This window comes from Schistocerca americana, chromosome 3 (genome assembly GCF_021461395.2).
Source record: "Schistocerca americana isolate TAMUIC-IGC-003095 chromosome 3, iqSchAmer2.1, whole genome shotgun sequence".
Classification (NCBI taxonomy): domain Eukaryota; kingdom Metazoa; phylum Arthropoda; class Insecta; order Orthoptera; family Acrididae; genus Schistocerca; species Schistocerca americana.
The window spans coordinates 661,335,488-661,351,170 of record NC_060121.1 but is presented as its reverse complement, the minus strand read 5'-3'; the positions used below and the strand labels follow the sequence as shown (position 1 = coordinate 661,351,170).

At 37.7% G+C, this 15,683-nt stretch overlaps 1 protein-coding gene across 1 annotated transcript in view; it reads left to right on the top strand.

Moving 5' to 3' along the window:
- LOC124605111 (cytochrome c1, heme protein, mitochondrial) overlaps positions 1-3,624 on the top strand; it is a 39,422-nt gene extending 35,798 nt beyond the window's left edge. Inside the window, exon 8 of the mRNA XM_047136566.1 lies at positions 3,056-3,624. Coding sequence (XP_046992522.1) covers positions 3,056-3,166 — 111 coding nt within the window. The 3' untranslated portion in view covers positions 3,167-3,624. The remainder of the gene's footprint in view (positions 1-3,055) is intronic.
- Positions 3,625-15,683: the final 12,059 nt, after the last annotated feature.

Genomic DNA, 15,683 nt, shown 5'->3' with positions numbered 1-15,683 from the left:
ATCCTTGAACAAAGTGGATGGTAAATGGTCTTCTTGTGGAACCTGGGGCACATAGGAATCCAAGGAAATGAACTTGACCGACAAGCTAACCAAAGAGGCTAACCATAAACAGTCTGGAGATTGGCAAACCAGAATCTGATCTTCGATCAGTATTACACTGAAAAATTTTTGGGCTCTGGTATACAGAATGGCACTATCTGATTTTGCTGAACAAGGTATGTATGATAAAGGAGGTGACTGATGTGTGGTGGTCCCCCATGTGATCCACTCCCAATGACTCCGTAGTCTTTTGTCGGCTCCCCATCAGCCATACTTGGCTGGTTCATGTTCACGTCTTACGTTGCAAGGACCCATCTCAGTGTCACTATGGTTCACACTTGACAGTCTTCCACATCTTATTAGACTGTCCAAATTCAGCTACCCCGACACACTTTCAACGTTCCTGACACATTACCTGCAGTGTTAGGTGACAGTGCCTCAATGGCTGATCTAGTTCTAAGTTTTATTTGAGAGGTTTTTTTTTCCCACTCCATTGAAGGTGCTGTCTCTTTTTGACTTGGTGTTCGTCTTTTCACCACCTGTTTTTCCCTTGCCTTGTGCATTTTGGCTGGAACTTTAGTGTGTTGCAGAGTGGCTGGCTCATCCTTTTTCATTCTTGTCATCAGCCGCCAAGGCCATCTGCTATATTATTTTTAATACCTTTTACTGCTGTATTATTTTTAATACCTTTGACCGCTTTTTTCCCTTTTCATTGATGTTTTCAGTTTTTTCTTGATACTTTCATTTCTTACTTCAATGTGGTTAGACACAGTTTTACGTGTTTTGCTCCTTCCCTGGATTTGAAACGATAGGTTTCTTTTGGGGTACGGTTTTAATCTGAGACCTGTGTGACTAACGAAAACGGGGCTGATAACCACACAGTTTAGTCCCTTTAACCTCCAAACCAACCATGCAACCAGCAGGCAAAATTTAAAGCTAATATTGAAATTTCAGAGAATGTATCTAACCATATAAGAAAATATTTCATTGTAATGCTAGTGATTAAGTCGTATGGGATTAACCAGCTACATGTTTCATTATTTTTATTGTGTAGCATACAGAAATGCACTAAGAAATGTAGAAAACATTGACACCAGGAACATCTCACCATGCATCGTGGTCACTTTTGTTCTTGAACTGCTATCAATGTTTCTTTCATGTAAATTATTGCATATAAAAGGGTCATAGGGAAAGTATAGAACATTTTTTGACATGTGACTGTGTTCCACCAACCAACCAATCACTGATGTTGGTATTCATTCGCTGAAGTTTGGCAGCAGCTAAGATTCAATACATTGCTGAATGCTTAGCTGTACAACTTTAAAATGTGTGACAAAATTTACAATCGCACGAAGTATAAGGTGCACAGTCTTACTCGCATATTAAACTCTGAAAAAGTCTGACCCATTGAAAGTTGAAGACAAATAACTGAGTTCTATGGTAATGTGATGAACAAAGCACCAGTATGGGGGTAGTGTATCATGTTTAATGCAGACAGGAGAATGTTCATGACGAAGATTGCTTGGGGGCGACTCTCAGTGGTGACTGATGGACTCGCAGCAAGTGTTGAAACAAAACTCCAAGAAGATAGGCGCTTCGCAAATAGTGGAATGGGCTCATCCTTTCCGGACATTTCAAGAACTGTGTTGTACAAGATTGTTAGTGCAGATGTGAGCTATAAAAAGTGAGTGGCAGGTGGGTTTCTCAAATTCTGTCAGATTAACGCAAAACCAAGTGAATGAATGGCAGCTGCACTGACATTTCTCAGTCACTGTGAAAAGGATGGTGATGAAATTTTTAATCACATTGTTGTCACTGGCGATGAGACTTGCGTATCACATTTCATAGGAGAACCAAAGCACCTATCGATGGAATGACGTCATTCGCAGTTCCCAACAAAACCAAAACAAGTGAAACCAATTTTGAGCACCAAAAATATTATGGCTATGGTGACCACATGCCTAGAGGTGAGACCATAAATGCAGCGACCTACTGTGAGATACTTCAACAATTTCGCAGAATGCTAACTACTGGAGCCATCCTCCTTCACGATAATGCATGCAACAGGATTGGCACAGCTTAGCATTTTCAGTGGGAAATGTTTCAGCATACACCATGTAGTCCAGACTTAGCTCCAAGTGATCATCGCATATTCCCCAAATTGTAAGATTTTTTGAGTGGACAACACTACAAACGTGAACTTACAGAAGCCTTTAATCAGTGTTTCAACAAATTGGTAGAAACTGAAGTGCAGAAGGCTAAGTGGTACGACAGGTGCCTAAATTTGAATAGTGACGACACAGAAAAGTAGCTTGGGCATAAAATTGTAAATGAAATAAGAATTTCAGTAGGGAAAAAGTTCTTTATTTCCTGAATGACCCTCGTAATTATAAAATCATTCAGTTTTACTGGTAATAGACATTTTATACATGAGGTGACATTTTAGATTTGTGCATAAACATTAATTACTTCAACAAATCAAAACTGTTCATGGCTCGAACTCAGAACTGTTCCCACATTTGCTCTTCCAGTTGGGAAAACGCCACAGACTGTAATAAATAATCGTAGCATTGGAGGTTTGAGTCACCTGTGAGGTTTGCTGGGCTGTCTCATTTGAAAGAGCACTGTCTGTGAAATGCCGAAGTCCGGACCAAAGTCTGTCTCCACAGTTGAAGTTTTGTTTTGTAAATATTCATCTTTACATACTCCACCAACAGCAATCATTCTCAGATATAATTTTTATCATTTTAAATTCTCTTGTATATGAGCAGTGTAAGTGATGCTGACAGTGCATTGAACTTCTATGTTGTGTGTTCTTGTACAAAATTAGCAATTTGTTTTTTATCTGTTTGTCATGTATGATAGAAAAACTAAGAAGTTAAGGATAATTGTTGTTTTCAGTGTGTAGTGCCAGAATTAGGTTATGCTATTTTGGATTTAGGAAGTTTATAATTTCAGACTTGCATAGAATTATGCTTATCCTTAACACATTATGTTGTTACTTTTATTTTTTCAGGTGCTGTTCATTTTCCCTATGTTACTTGGTGTTGTCTATTACATCAAGAGGCACAAGTGGTCACTTCTTAAGAGCAGGAAGATGGCATTCAGGCCCCCAACACAAAAATGATTGGAAAAATAGGAAAATTTTCAGAAGATTTGTAGTTTGAAGATCATTAATGAACTTTAATCAAATTCTATTGGTAGCAGATTTATTGGTGATAAAATATTCAGGCAAAACAAGAAATAAATTGTGATTCAGTATTCCCAAATCAATAAGCAGATTTTAAGTGGTCACATAACATTACTGCAAACCCAGTGAAGCAGCTTAAACCCTGAATTAATTTTTGCCTTTTGAAGGCAGCAGATAACACAGTTTTATACACTGCAAAGTTAATGTGAAAATGAAGGACTTCATTAAATGTGAAGCGTCAGTTTCCTTCAGTGTATTTTGTTATTTATTCACTGAAATGCTTACAGTTAGCAGGTCTTACCACAGCATCAGACTTCACACATGCATCATGTGGCATTAAAAGATTGTGGTGTATGTACAAATATTTATAATAAAGATCTGCTACTGTAAATGGATAGTTTGTTGCTTCTTCTGTACATTGCATGTTTTCTGTACGTTGTATATTTTCGGGTTCAGTCAAGTTGGATTGCTTGAGAAATGTGAAAGCTGTTATGACACTTTAAAAATATATTATTGGTGTATACTGGATGTATTTATATCACTTTCATCTGTTGATAAACTGCACAATAAGAACCTAATTTAGCTGTGATGAGAAGTACATTGAATTGTTACCAGAACTCGATAACTGGGGAAAATTTAAGTGGTCCAGTCCTGCATAATGGGCGTGAAACAACATGCAATCAGTCTGTATTCATGAATATCAATAGAGGATTTCTTTCCACATATTGGTACAGCAAGAGGGTGAAACAAATCTTTTTGAGTACTTTGTGACTGGTAACAATGTAATACTCCGTTTTGTCAGTGTTACATGTTGTGTTGTTTGTATTCCAAATTTTGTGCCCCTTGCATTGGGGGAAACTATTTCTTTGTCTTCACATGATTTAAAGTAGCAGTTCAACCATGAATGTTATTTCTGATGTCATTGTTAGTGTTATTGGTGTGACTATTGTTTAGGCATATATTAAGCTGAGGAGTCATTCACGATATTATTCCTGTTACTGGAGGTAACAATGCTGTTTAATGTATGACTGCAACATGCAAGACATGGCAGCCATATTTTTGTGTGCTGCACTATAATGCCACTTGATGTATACTATGACCTCACTCAGACTTTCTCACTTTGTTTTCTTTTTTCCCTGAGCTTGGGTGCACTCTGGAAGAGTTCAAATAAATATCCCAAATATACTCCAATCTACATTCATATACAGTGTGCAAAAAAACTATGAATACAAATGAAACATTTCTAGCATTCATTTTCATTGTGCGCGTCTGTGACTCAGTGCCTCCTCTGTGTAGTGAGTGGTAATCTATCCTTTCCCAATTGTTCCTATGAATATAAACTTTGAGTGTGTAGAAGAGAGAGAAAAAATGCTATTATGTGACAAAAATTTCTTTGGTGCCCTGTTTCCTTACTGGATGTTCTTAAAAGTTTCGATGCTAGGGATATTCAGACATAATGTTCAGACTACCATGTTACAAATGATTTTTATAGATGTTGCTGAAAATGCCATCTGTTTACGTTAACGCACAAATGGCATCTGTGTGCTACTGATTTTCCGCCAAAAACAGGCAGGTGTTTCTAAAGTAATGGCTGCAGCTTCAGCCAAATGAGAAACAAACTCATCTGTAGTCTCTCTCTCTGTCATATGCCAAAGACTTCATCTCCCCCACAGAAGAAATGTGTAGGAGTGATGTCATGAGAACACTGTGGCCACAGTACTGGCCCACATCTCACAGACCAACAATTTGAGGAAAACATGGTCTAAATGTTTTCTGATACAAACAGCAAACTGTGGTGGAGCCCCATCACACTGGAATCATAATCGTTGCCTGACCGCTAGCCAGACATTTGCCAATATTTATGGTACAGCTTTCCGGAGAAATGCAGAAATTTCCTCCACCAGCATGTTAGGCAGAAGATACATCTCAGTTAGATGTGGATGAACAAAATCCGACCAAAAATTTACTGTAAATTTCTGTTGACAGTGGAACAGACAAGTTGTATTTAAACTCCATGACATGGGTGTTGAGGCTGTTGACAATTCCTTCTCATATGAAGGCAGCCTATTCAGTAAGCAAAACACCCCTTTGGAAGTAAGGACGTTTAAAATTTTGTGTTGATGTTATTGGGAGATTTCCACTGGGTAGTGGTAGTCCTTAGATTATAAGTCTTTTACGTGCATGTCTTTCTGATATGGACATTTCACACATTGGCATTGGAAGTATTTAGTTCCTTGGCTATAGCTAATGTGCTGATGCTGAGACTGTCCTTAATTCACTGTAACAAAACTTGTTCAAACTGAACAATTTGTGACAGATTTACCAGTTTCCCATTGGTCTGGTCTAAGGGACTCTGTTGCAAGAAGAAGGCCATTGAGTGTTTGAAATGTGACATGATTTTGGTAACCTTCTTTCTGGAAATGGTTGTGCATACCGGCACTTTGCTGTTGAAGTGTTACATTCTGCTCTTCTATTAGACACATGAGCATAACTTGCTGGGAGTGTACTCAACCATCAAGAACATGTAAGCATCAAAACAGCAGAATGGACATCTTTGTATAGGTTAGTGGCCATAATAGTGTGTGTGTGCGCCTGCCCCCCCCCCCCCCCACCCACACCCACACCCACCCACACACACACACACACACACACACACACACACACACACACACTCTCTCTCTCTCTCTCTCTCTCTCTCTCTCTCTCTCTCTCTCTCTCTCTCCATGTTAGTTTTTGTGTCTCACTTTATTTTTTTCTTATTCTGAGTGTTGCCATCATCATATCTGTCAAATAGAGTAAAATGTAGTAATATACTTGATTAGTACATACCAAATACTTTGAAACATCTGTACAGTGTATGTTGTCAGATAATTCATAACTGTTAAGAGATACTGGTGGTGACAGTCACCAGTAAGAAGGTCATTGTTCAGCCATGGTCAGATGGCACTCGAGGCACCATAACAGTGCACACTTTTTAACTGATGAAAACTGAAGACATGAAGAAAATATAAATTAGATAAAAAATTTACTTACCATTTTTGTTAATACAGCAATGAATCATTAAAATGATAAGTCTGTTTGTATTAATACGTGTACATCTATATGGCTCTAGTGGGATTTTAACAAACATTACATAACATAAGATTTGTTCCACATATGACAGCTTGCATTAAAATTTGTCTTCAAATGCAAGGCTGCATAACAAATAAAGAACATCTATTGATCCATTGTGGATGCAGGGCAGTGCCTGTTCAAATATTTAACAAGGAAAATGGCCAAACAGTCGTGCAATTTGAGAAGGTTTTATTTTCACAACCAGTTTTGGCACGTTAGTATGCGATCTTCAGGCCCCCTATGCATCTCGCATACAGACATTCAAATGTGTAGATATTGGCGTACTGTAGATATTATCTGGATGTCATGAATTTGTTTCATGTGCTTCCTTTGAAGACTTGATAACAACTGGCCAGTTTCTTACTCATCCATTCATTTGGATTGTCCACAGCATGACCTTTTTACTAGTTTCATCATTTCAGCACAGTAAGACATAAATTTCTGAAAATACTGTCCACCCTTAGATTATATTTATAAAAGGTATGACTTGACAAATGGATAATTATTCATGTAGGAAAAATGCTTAAAATAAGGTGTGAATTACAGCAATTACTAAATTACAATTAAATTATAAAAAGTATCTTAGTTATCTTTACATAATACAAGTGTAGGTTTTACCTAAAGAATATAATCACCTATCTGTTCCAAAATAAAACAAATGGCTTTCCCATCGACTCTTAACACACACATCATATGTCATTATTTACATATATCCCCCTTCTTTTGTACGTTAATGGTCTTTCTTTCCCCTCCAAGAGAGCCCGTGATACATAGCAGTAGTTAAAGAAACTGATAACAAGAAATTCCAGATACTAGGTACATATTACAGCAGTCTACAGTGGGATTGCTAAGTAGTGACTCAACCCCCTGTATCAGGAATGCATTAAAAGAGTACACATAGGAAACATTGAAAGATCAGTATTACACATATCTTAATGATCTACTATTTTTCACTCCAGTGCAGTATTTCACCACTTTCTCCAACTTCTACCATTGTGATTACTGACACATGAGCCAGGTGGTTCTTTGAAGAAACAGTACAGAGAAAAATGTGGCCTTGGCACAATTCTCTCCTTTTCAGCATTCCTTTGTCTTGTATTTATGTTTAAGTTTCTCATTATTTTTCAAGTATACTAACAAATAATACTTGGAGATCCATATAGGCAGTAAGAGGATGTACTTAAAATTTCTCAGGTATGGAAATGATTCTCAGTAATATAATTATGCACAAAAATATTAAATTTGAAGTAACTAGCTATTTTAGCCTATATCAAATTACGATACTTTTCAAACCATAAAATATTCTTGCTCTAAATACCAATTTTTAAAATTCATCTCAGTTTTGTATCATGTGTAGTTGCCAGATTCAAAGTGTGAATATTATATATTTTTTCCTGCAGTAACAATCCATTTTCTCTAATTTTAGTTGTGTAATCACGTGCACAGTTGTCACGATTTAATTTTGTTGTTAATTATTTGTAGTCAGCTACTTCATTATCATCATTAGACCTCAGACTTTTAGGTTCTATCACTTGCAAAAATAGGTTATAAAAATCAGAAAATAGGTGACCAAAATGTGACATTTTACTGTCTAAAAAGATAAAATAGATTGACAAAAATCCACATTATATTATTGTCCATGTTCTTACTTAGTCACAGTAAATAACTAACACTTTCTTCAGATTTTCTCTTGAGAAACTGCATCTCTTGTCTGTTACTAGCATTTTATATGCTGAGAATGAGCATTCCTTGTCAAGATCTAATTTTCCAACAATCAAATTAGCCACATATAGACATTTTCTGTCAGTTGTCTCATTGACAGAGGTCCACATGTATGAATCACCTGTATCTCCTCTTATCCTGCTCAGTGTATTTTCATATAAAGTATCTAAATAGTTCTTTCACAGTGTGGATTCTGATGGAACGCTGCAGAGACAGTATTTCTGTAGAAAACTTTTGAACTGGCTATTTTCAACTGCATTGAATGGTACATTTACTGCAACAGTGCCGCGGCACAGGTCAAGATGAAATTCGTTTTTGTTTGTTGCATTTGGTTTAGTCACAAATGTTTGTTCAAAGTTTGATTTATTTTTTTAAATTTGCCTGGTGTTTAGTCCCTACGACATGCTGACTTAAATGTGATCTCTGTTCAGAACGTACCTACAAACAAAAAGAAATGAGAAATATTTTGTGGAAGAATTTACATATGAGATCTACTTAGCAAAGTTAACCTACATTAAGGGTTTAGGAACAATATTTTTGCATTCACTTGTGTCTGGTCCAAGTTAACTTGGGGGGGGGGGGGGGAGTGGCATCATTGTTCTCTGAGTGGACGTAGGAGATAAAAGGTTAACATTTTACTTACGTCTTTGTTGCATACATTGCAATGAGTGACTCTTCCGCCTGTAGAGAAATCAGGAAATTATTGTAACCACTGACGAATCAGAGATGATTTGGAGCTGCCTACTTTTGGCATGCTTGACTTTCCACAAATACACTTTTGCTGTGAAATATTTCACCACATCCAATCAGCACGCTGACCGACTGAATGTAGACATTGCAGGTGTTTTAAGCAGGCTGTTCCGACAGGGCAGGAAGGCGCCAGAGTCAGATCACAAGGCTCCTCAGTGCCCTGCCATACCTGAAAACTGCATTGTGTTCTGTTGTCACAGCTCGTCAGAGTTTCATGGAAGTGGAGGAACAAATGCTCCTCGTTTAATGTAACCATATGCACAGAAGTCCATTGAGGTTAAATCGGGTGATCATGCTGCCCAGGTCATCGTTCCATCGTGTCCAGTCCAAAATTCCTGCAGAGATATTTGAAAAATTCATGATGATAATGTGATGGTGCGCTGTCTTTGTGGAAAACAAAACCTGTGCTCATATCCTGTTGGAATTGAGGCGTTAGGTAATATTCAAGCATGTTCCTGTATGCTAGGCCAGTTCAAGTTGACTAGTTGTGGCAGGATTTTTAACATGTGTGCGTGCGATGCACCAGTTGCGACGGGTTATACGTTGCTGCTGCAATGCAATTTCTTTTATAATTTTTGTTCACCTACCTCTTTACAGCGGTAGATCTTCGCACGTAAACTCCTGACTGCAGCTGCTTACGAGATCACAGAAAAGCAGTGTTGAGGAAACTGTATCCTCATAGCTACACGCCGGAGGCCGCTATAAGTAAAATTTGCTGAAAATTTTCTATGTACTTTAAAGAAATGATTCGGAAAGGGGATGTCACTCGTACTTTAGACATGAACTTCAAATTTAAACCTTCAGTAGATCTTTATTGCCGTAAAACAAGATCATCAGCCCACATTTACGAAAATTACTAAAGTTTCTGCTCACAGTTATCACCATACCTAAAACAGCCAGAACTTTTACCTTCCCAAATTCCGAAACCAATTACTTGTAACACAGTCAATGATCGGCCAATTACTTCTGCACACAATATTCAGTGGTTTTCTTTAGCAAAAGTTTATGCTCGCCATAAAATACTCAGTAAGAATATACTCAGTACCGCCACGCTATATAATTCAAAGTCCACTCGTGATTTTCGTCGGAACGAATTATCACAACACTCTAAAGTTTTCATAAACAGTTTCTGGTCACCACCAGATACCGTTAACACTGGACCATAATGCGGAAGTCATCCCAAGACTTCATCTTACACATAATGTGAAAAGTTACATCCAGCATACCGCCTTGAATCAAAGCTAGCTCACGACTCCTTTCTCACTCTCCCACACTCAAAACTATATCTCCTCGCTAGGCGGCCAACTGTCTCTCTTCTCATTGGCTGTCAGCACTCACGACCAATGAGAACTCACTTCTAGGACGCGGCTCGCGCCAAAATCTAGCAAGCACCAACCACTTCTCTAGGCTCATTGACGTCATCAAATTAAGTAACACAAAACTATCCAATTAAATAAACAAAACAAAATGAACTATAAGCTTTATTCTACATCTGGAAATTTATTATGTAGTCGCGAATGTTCTGGCTGTCTTACACACAAGCATACATACTTGGACATCAGACACTCACTAGTGGATTCGTTCCCACGTTACAGACTTGGAACACTTGCCAGTTCCTGTAGAGAATTACATGAATGATTTTTAATAATGCCGAACGTCCCACATACTCTCAGGCACGCATTCTCATTCACACGCACCCTAACCCTCAATACACATATTTAAGGTAAGTCTTTCCGCTCCCGGGATTGGAATGACTCCTTACCCTCTCCCTTAAAACCCACTTCCTTTCGTCTTCCCCTCTCCTTCCCTCTTTCCTGATGAGGCAACAGTTTGTTGCGAAAGCTTGAATTTTGTGTGTTTGTTTGTGTGTCTATCGACCTGCCAGCACTTTTGTTCGGTAAGTCACCTCATCTTTGTTTTTATATATAATACACATATTTACTTAGAATTCTTGAAATTATTGTTAGAGAAACGTCACAGAGGTTTTCTGAAACTAAAACCTTTCCAAATTTACATATGAACACTGAAGGTGAACTATTACATCACTGTATTTATTTAAATTCTTGACTGTCGGAAATTTACATTTTTTTTTTTTACGTCACACGCACACTAACAACATTATCGCTTTGGTGAGCGTCACCTCTGAACACTTACACTTCTCGCTTCTGCTAGCACTCGTTGTCCGACTCTGTCCGGCTTTGGAGGTCCATATGAGTCTCGTGCTACTACAGCCTTACACCAGCGCACCTGAAAAATTCAGCTGTCCTCAGTTTCCATCCTTAAATGCTACATCTTAACCTAACACAATAACCCTCTCAAAATTATTTTAATCATAGTTTTCATGACTCTTACTGAATAACTACTTTTCCAAGTCATCATGCAAAATTTTCTTTCCAATATTTCCATTTACAAATATCCTTTTTTTTAGTTAAAAGTGAACTAACTTTCCTACAAGCAGTACCAAAGTGGCACATTTACTATTAATTTTTCTTCAATTTTTTTTTCATCGCAATGAATCAGACAAGTTACTGTTACATATAAATATATACAAATTATTTCTAACAAATAGTACACAAATACACTTCAAATTTCAGCCAGTGCTTATGGCTCTCCAAATCCGATACATCACGTAACCTTACAAAACGCAAAATTATTCATATATATACAATTTTTCTCCAGGCAATCTCCTACAGCCCTCTAAAAAAAAAAACATCATCTAAAAACATATATAAACACTACACATTCCTTAAAACTACTAATCTTAAAATTGTTCTATTGACTTCTGGGGCACTTGAATAGTTCAGATTCATATATGGGTTCCTCTTGACTAAAGTCAACTTAGGGTTTCTCAAGCCAGCCTTTTGCTGCTCTGTTACAATAATCTCCAACTTGGGTTTCACAAAATTCAACATCAGGTTTCTCTAGTCACATTCAGTATTTGTTACATAGTCATGTACATACTACACTCACTCAGGTTAGTAATGGTTAATAACGTTTCAATTTATTCTGGGTTATGTCAGGTTCCTTCTCACTTCTCTCATTTGTACATCCACCTGTTTTTAAGCTTTGATCCCGTTTTCGTTTACTTACTTTACGTCACTCTGTTTACAAACATAGCTTCTCCTTTTACTAACATTGAGCAGGCAACACTTTGCCTCTCACTCCTTTGTTTATTATTATTTAGCAGGCAACACTTTTACTGCTCTGTTACACATTACCATCGTTTTACAGCCACCCTTGCTGCTCTGTAATTATTTCCTCACATACATTCTTATTGAAACATTTTCTTATTACTTTATACAAATATTCTTCTTACAACGTATTACCATTATTTTACAAACAGCCTTGCTGCTCTGTATCATACCTTAACCTCCCTTACCAAAAAAACCTCCCGTGGTTCTCACGCCATTTAAACACATACTTAATACTACGATTGAGCAGGCAACACCTAGCCTCTCACTCCTTTACTGACATTGTGCAGGCCACGCCCTGCCTCTCTTCCCAAAACAACCTCCTGGTACTTGCTCCAACACTAGATAGTGAAGAAAGAAAGATGACAGTAAAAGGTTCTGAATGAAATAAGGGGAAGGTTGACAATACGAAATGAAAAGAAATAGTATTGTCATACGACTCAAGACCTAGTGTTCGTCACGCACTTAGCTCTCGACTCTCCTCTCTTTGTACATACTTCTTCAGGTCAATGATATTTCTTAAGCCTAGCAGCTTATGAGACATTACAAATTCCAACCTGTAAGCATTATGGTGAGGCTTCTCTATTATTCTAAATGGTCCCACATACTCGTAAGTGAAGTTTTTTGTTTCCGAGGTAAGTTTTTTGGACTTCTCCTTGGTCTTTGTTAGTACTAAATCACCTATTTGGAAGCTAGTAGGATTGGCTCTAGCATCGTGTCTTCTCTTTCTTTCCAGTGCCTTCTTCCTTATGTTAGCACGTGCCAGTTTCTTCTTTTCTTCCATAGCTAAATCAGTAAGACTAGGGAATTCTACAAGATCAAACAAGATATTATTTGGCCTAATTCCACACATTAGTTCTACAGGTGCAAACCCTGTGGCTTCATGCTTAAGATGGTTAATGACCTTCTCAAAATATTCTATATAGTTGGCCCATGCAGAATGTTTCTTGTGACAGTCCTACGTAACCTGTTCAGTTCCTTCATAATTCTCTCACACATATTGCCTTGAGGAAAGTAAGCCGAGATTTTAATATGCTCTACCCCACGTTGTTTTAGGCACTCCTCAAATTTCTTAGAAATAAACTGTGGCCCGTTGTCCGATAATATAGCTTTGGGCACTCCTATATTTACAAAGTAATCCTTTTCCAATATGGTTACTATACTTTAGAATTAGCTTTCTTAATGGGGTAAAATCTAACGTACTTGGAGAAACCATCTACCATTATGAAAACATATTCACAACCACCTCGTGACACTGGTAGTGGTCCAAATAAGTCCACAGCTACTAAATCCAGTCGATTCTGTGGTTCTACAGAATACATCTGACCTTGAATAATTTTATTGTTGGCTCTTACTTTCTGACATCGGTCACATGATTCTAATCGCCGTTGCACCTTTCTGCACATATCATTAAAGATCACTACTTCATTTAACTTAGCAATACACTTACGAGCTCCATAGTGTCTGTACTTACAGTGTATATAGTCAATTAATGCATCAACATGCTGTTCTGGAAAACAGATTTTCCAGTTCTACTCAGAATTTTTTCTACGCCTAAATAAGACATCTTTATGCACCTTGTAGTATACAGATAATTTTGGAAAGTCAGGATGACCTAATCTGCTTTTCTCTAATTTAATACTGTCATCTTGGTTTTGCTCCCTTCGCAGATTCTTACAAATACGTTTGATTGAACCATCATCCTGCAACTTCATGATTGCCAATAATACTTCATTACATTCTTTATTACAGACGAAATTCCCCTCCGGTCCGTTGTCTTTCACACTTCTTGATAAGGCATCCGCCACAATGTTCTCCAAACCCTTAATATAGATCATCTTATACTTAAATTGTTGTAGATACAGGGACCATCTCCTTAATCTAGCATGCTTAAGTTGACAGGAATCTAGATAGGTGAGGGCACTATGGTCAGTGAAGATTAAAACCTCATGTCCTAAAAGGCACTTCTCAAATTTTTGTAAGCCAAAAATAACAGCTAATGCCTCTAGCTCGGATATACTATAATTCTCTTCTGCTTGTTGAAGGGACCTACTTGCAAAAGCAATGGTTTTGTGCACTACTTCTCCTTCTTTCTCAATTTTAAACAGTTCAAGTCCCAATCCATATCCACATGCATCAGATCCTCAACAGAATAGTGTCGAAACATTTTGGTGGTTTAAGATTTTACTATTAACTAAGGCTTCCTTTAGATCTTCGAAAGCCTTCTGACATTCCGTAGTCCACTTATATACTACATTCTTCTTTAATAGTTCTCTTAGGCAAGGAGCATTAAACAATTGGCCAGACACAAATTTTCTGTAAAAACCAAACAGACTAAACATCCCCTTCAGTGCTTTGCGTGTTGTTGGTGCAGCATAGTCTCGAATAGCTCTAATCTTCTCTGGATCAGGCATGATACCTTCTCCGCTCACTACATGCCCCAAGAATTTTATCTCCTTCTTGGCAAAATCAGTTTTATCTAATTTTAATTTCATGCCCCCCACTTTTATTGCTTTCAGTACCTCATCTAATAATACACAATGTTCTTCACATGTTGGTGTTGATATTAAAACGTCATTCACATACACTGTTACCCTTCTTAACAAATGGTCTCCTAACACTTGTGACATAGCTCTTACAAAGGCACATACACTTATATTTAGTCCGAACGGCACCACCTTGTATTGATAACATCTACCTTCAAATAAAAATGCCGTATACTTTCTTGACTCTGGCTAAGGGAAGATTCCAATATCCACAGGTTATGTCTATGGATGTGAAGTACTTTGCGCCTTTAAACTTCTGCTGCAGTTCTTCTATATTTTCTGGTCTGTCACTCTCAGGTAATACTATTTTATTCAACGCTCGAGCATCTAATACTAATCTAATCGAGCCATCCTTCTTTGGTACTATTACCAGCAGGTTGTTGTAAACACTTACTGCTCTTTCAGTGATTCCCCACTCTAGCATATTCTGAATCAGGTCACGTACCGCTTCCTTGTGCACTTCAGGAACTGCAAACGGTTTTTTGAAGAAATGAGCATCCTTTTGCACTGTCAAAAAACACTCGTAATCTTTAACTAGCCCTGGCTGATCTGAAAATACTTCTACATGCTTAGTTAGAATTTGTCTTAAGTCATTCCTTTGTCCCTCATCTATTTCGCTTAATTCCTGTAATTTGTCATCAATCCTTTCTCTGACGCTATCCAGCTCAGACGGATCCACTTCTTTACCTCCACTGTACTCATTGTAGCCTTCCATCAGTTTTGTGATCTTGCAAATACGGATTGGAAAGTCATTCAGTTCTGTATCGTCACATGGTCTCTTACCTACAAAGGGTATTGTTATAAGGTTACCATTAATTCTAACCATTACATCATTTGTCCCGAAATTTACCCATGCTTCATGTTTACTAAGAAAATCAGCACCCACCAGCATGTCTACGCTTAGTCCACTTATTGCTAAGAAGTTCTGCTTAATTACTACCCCCTTTACATCTATGGTTAGGAATACTTCTTGCTTTACCACCTTCTTGGTTTTTCCTGTTGCGACAATTATATTTAAGCCACTTACTGGCATCTTTACTACTTGTTTATTATCTGAGAGTCCATTCACAAAATTTTGTGACGCAGCACACACCTCTGATCCTGTATCTATTAAACACTTCACCTTTTCAT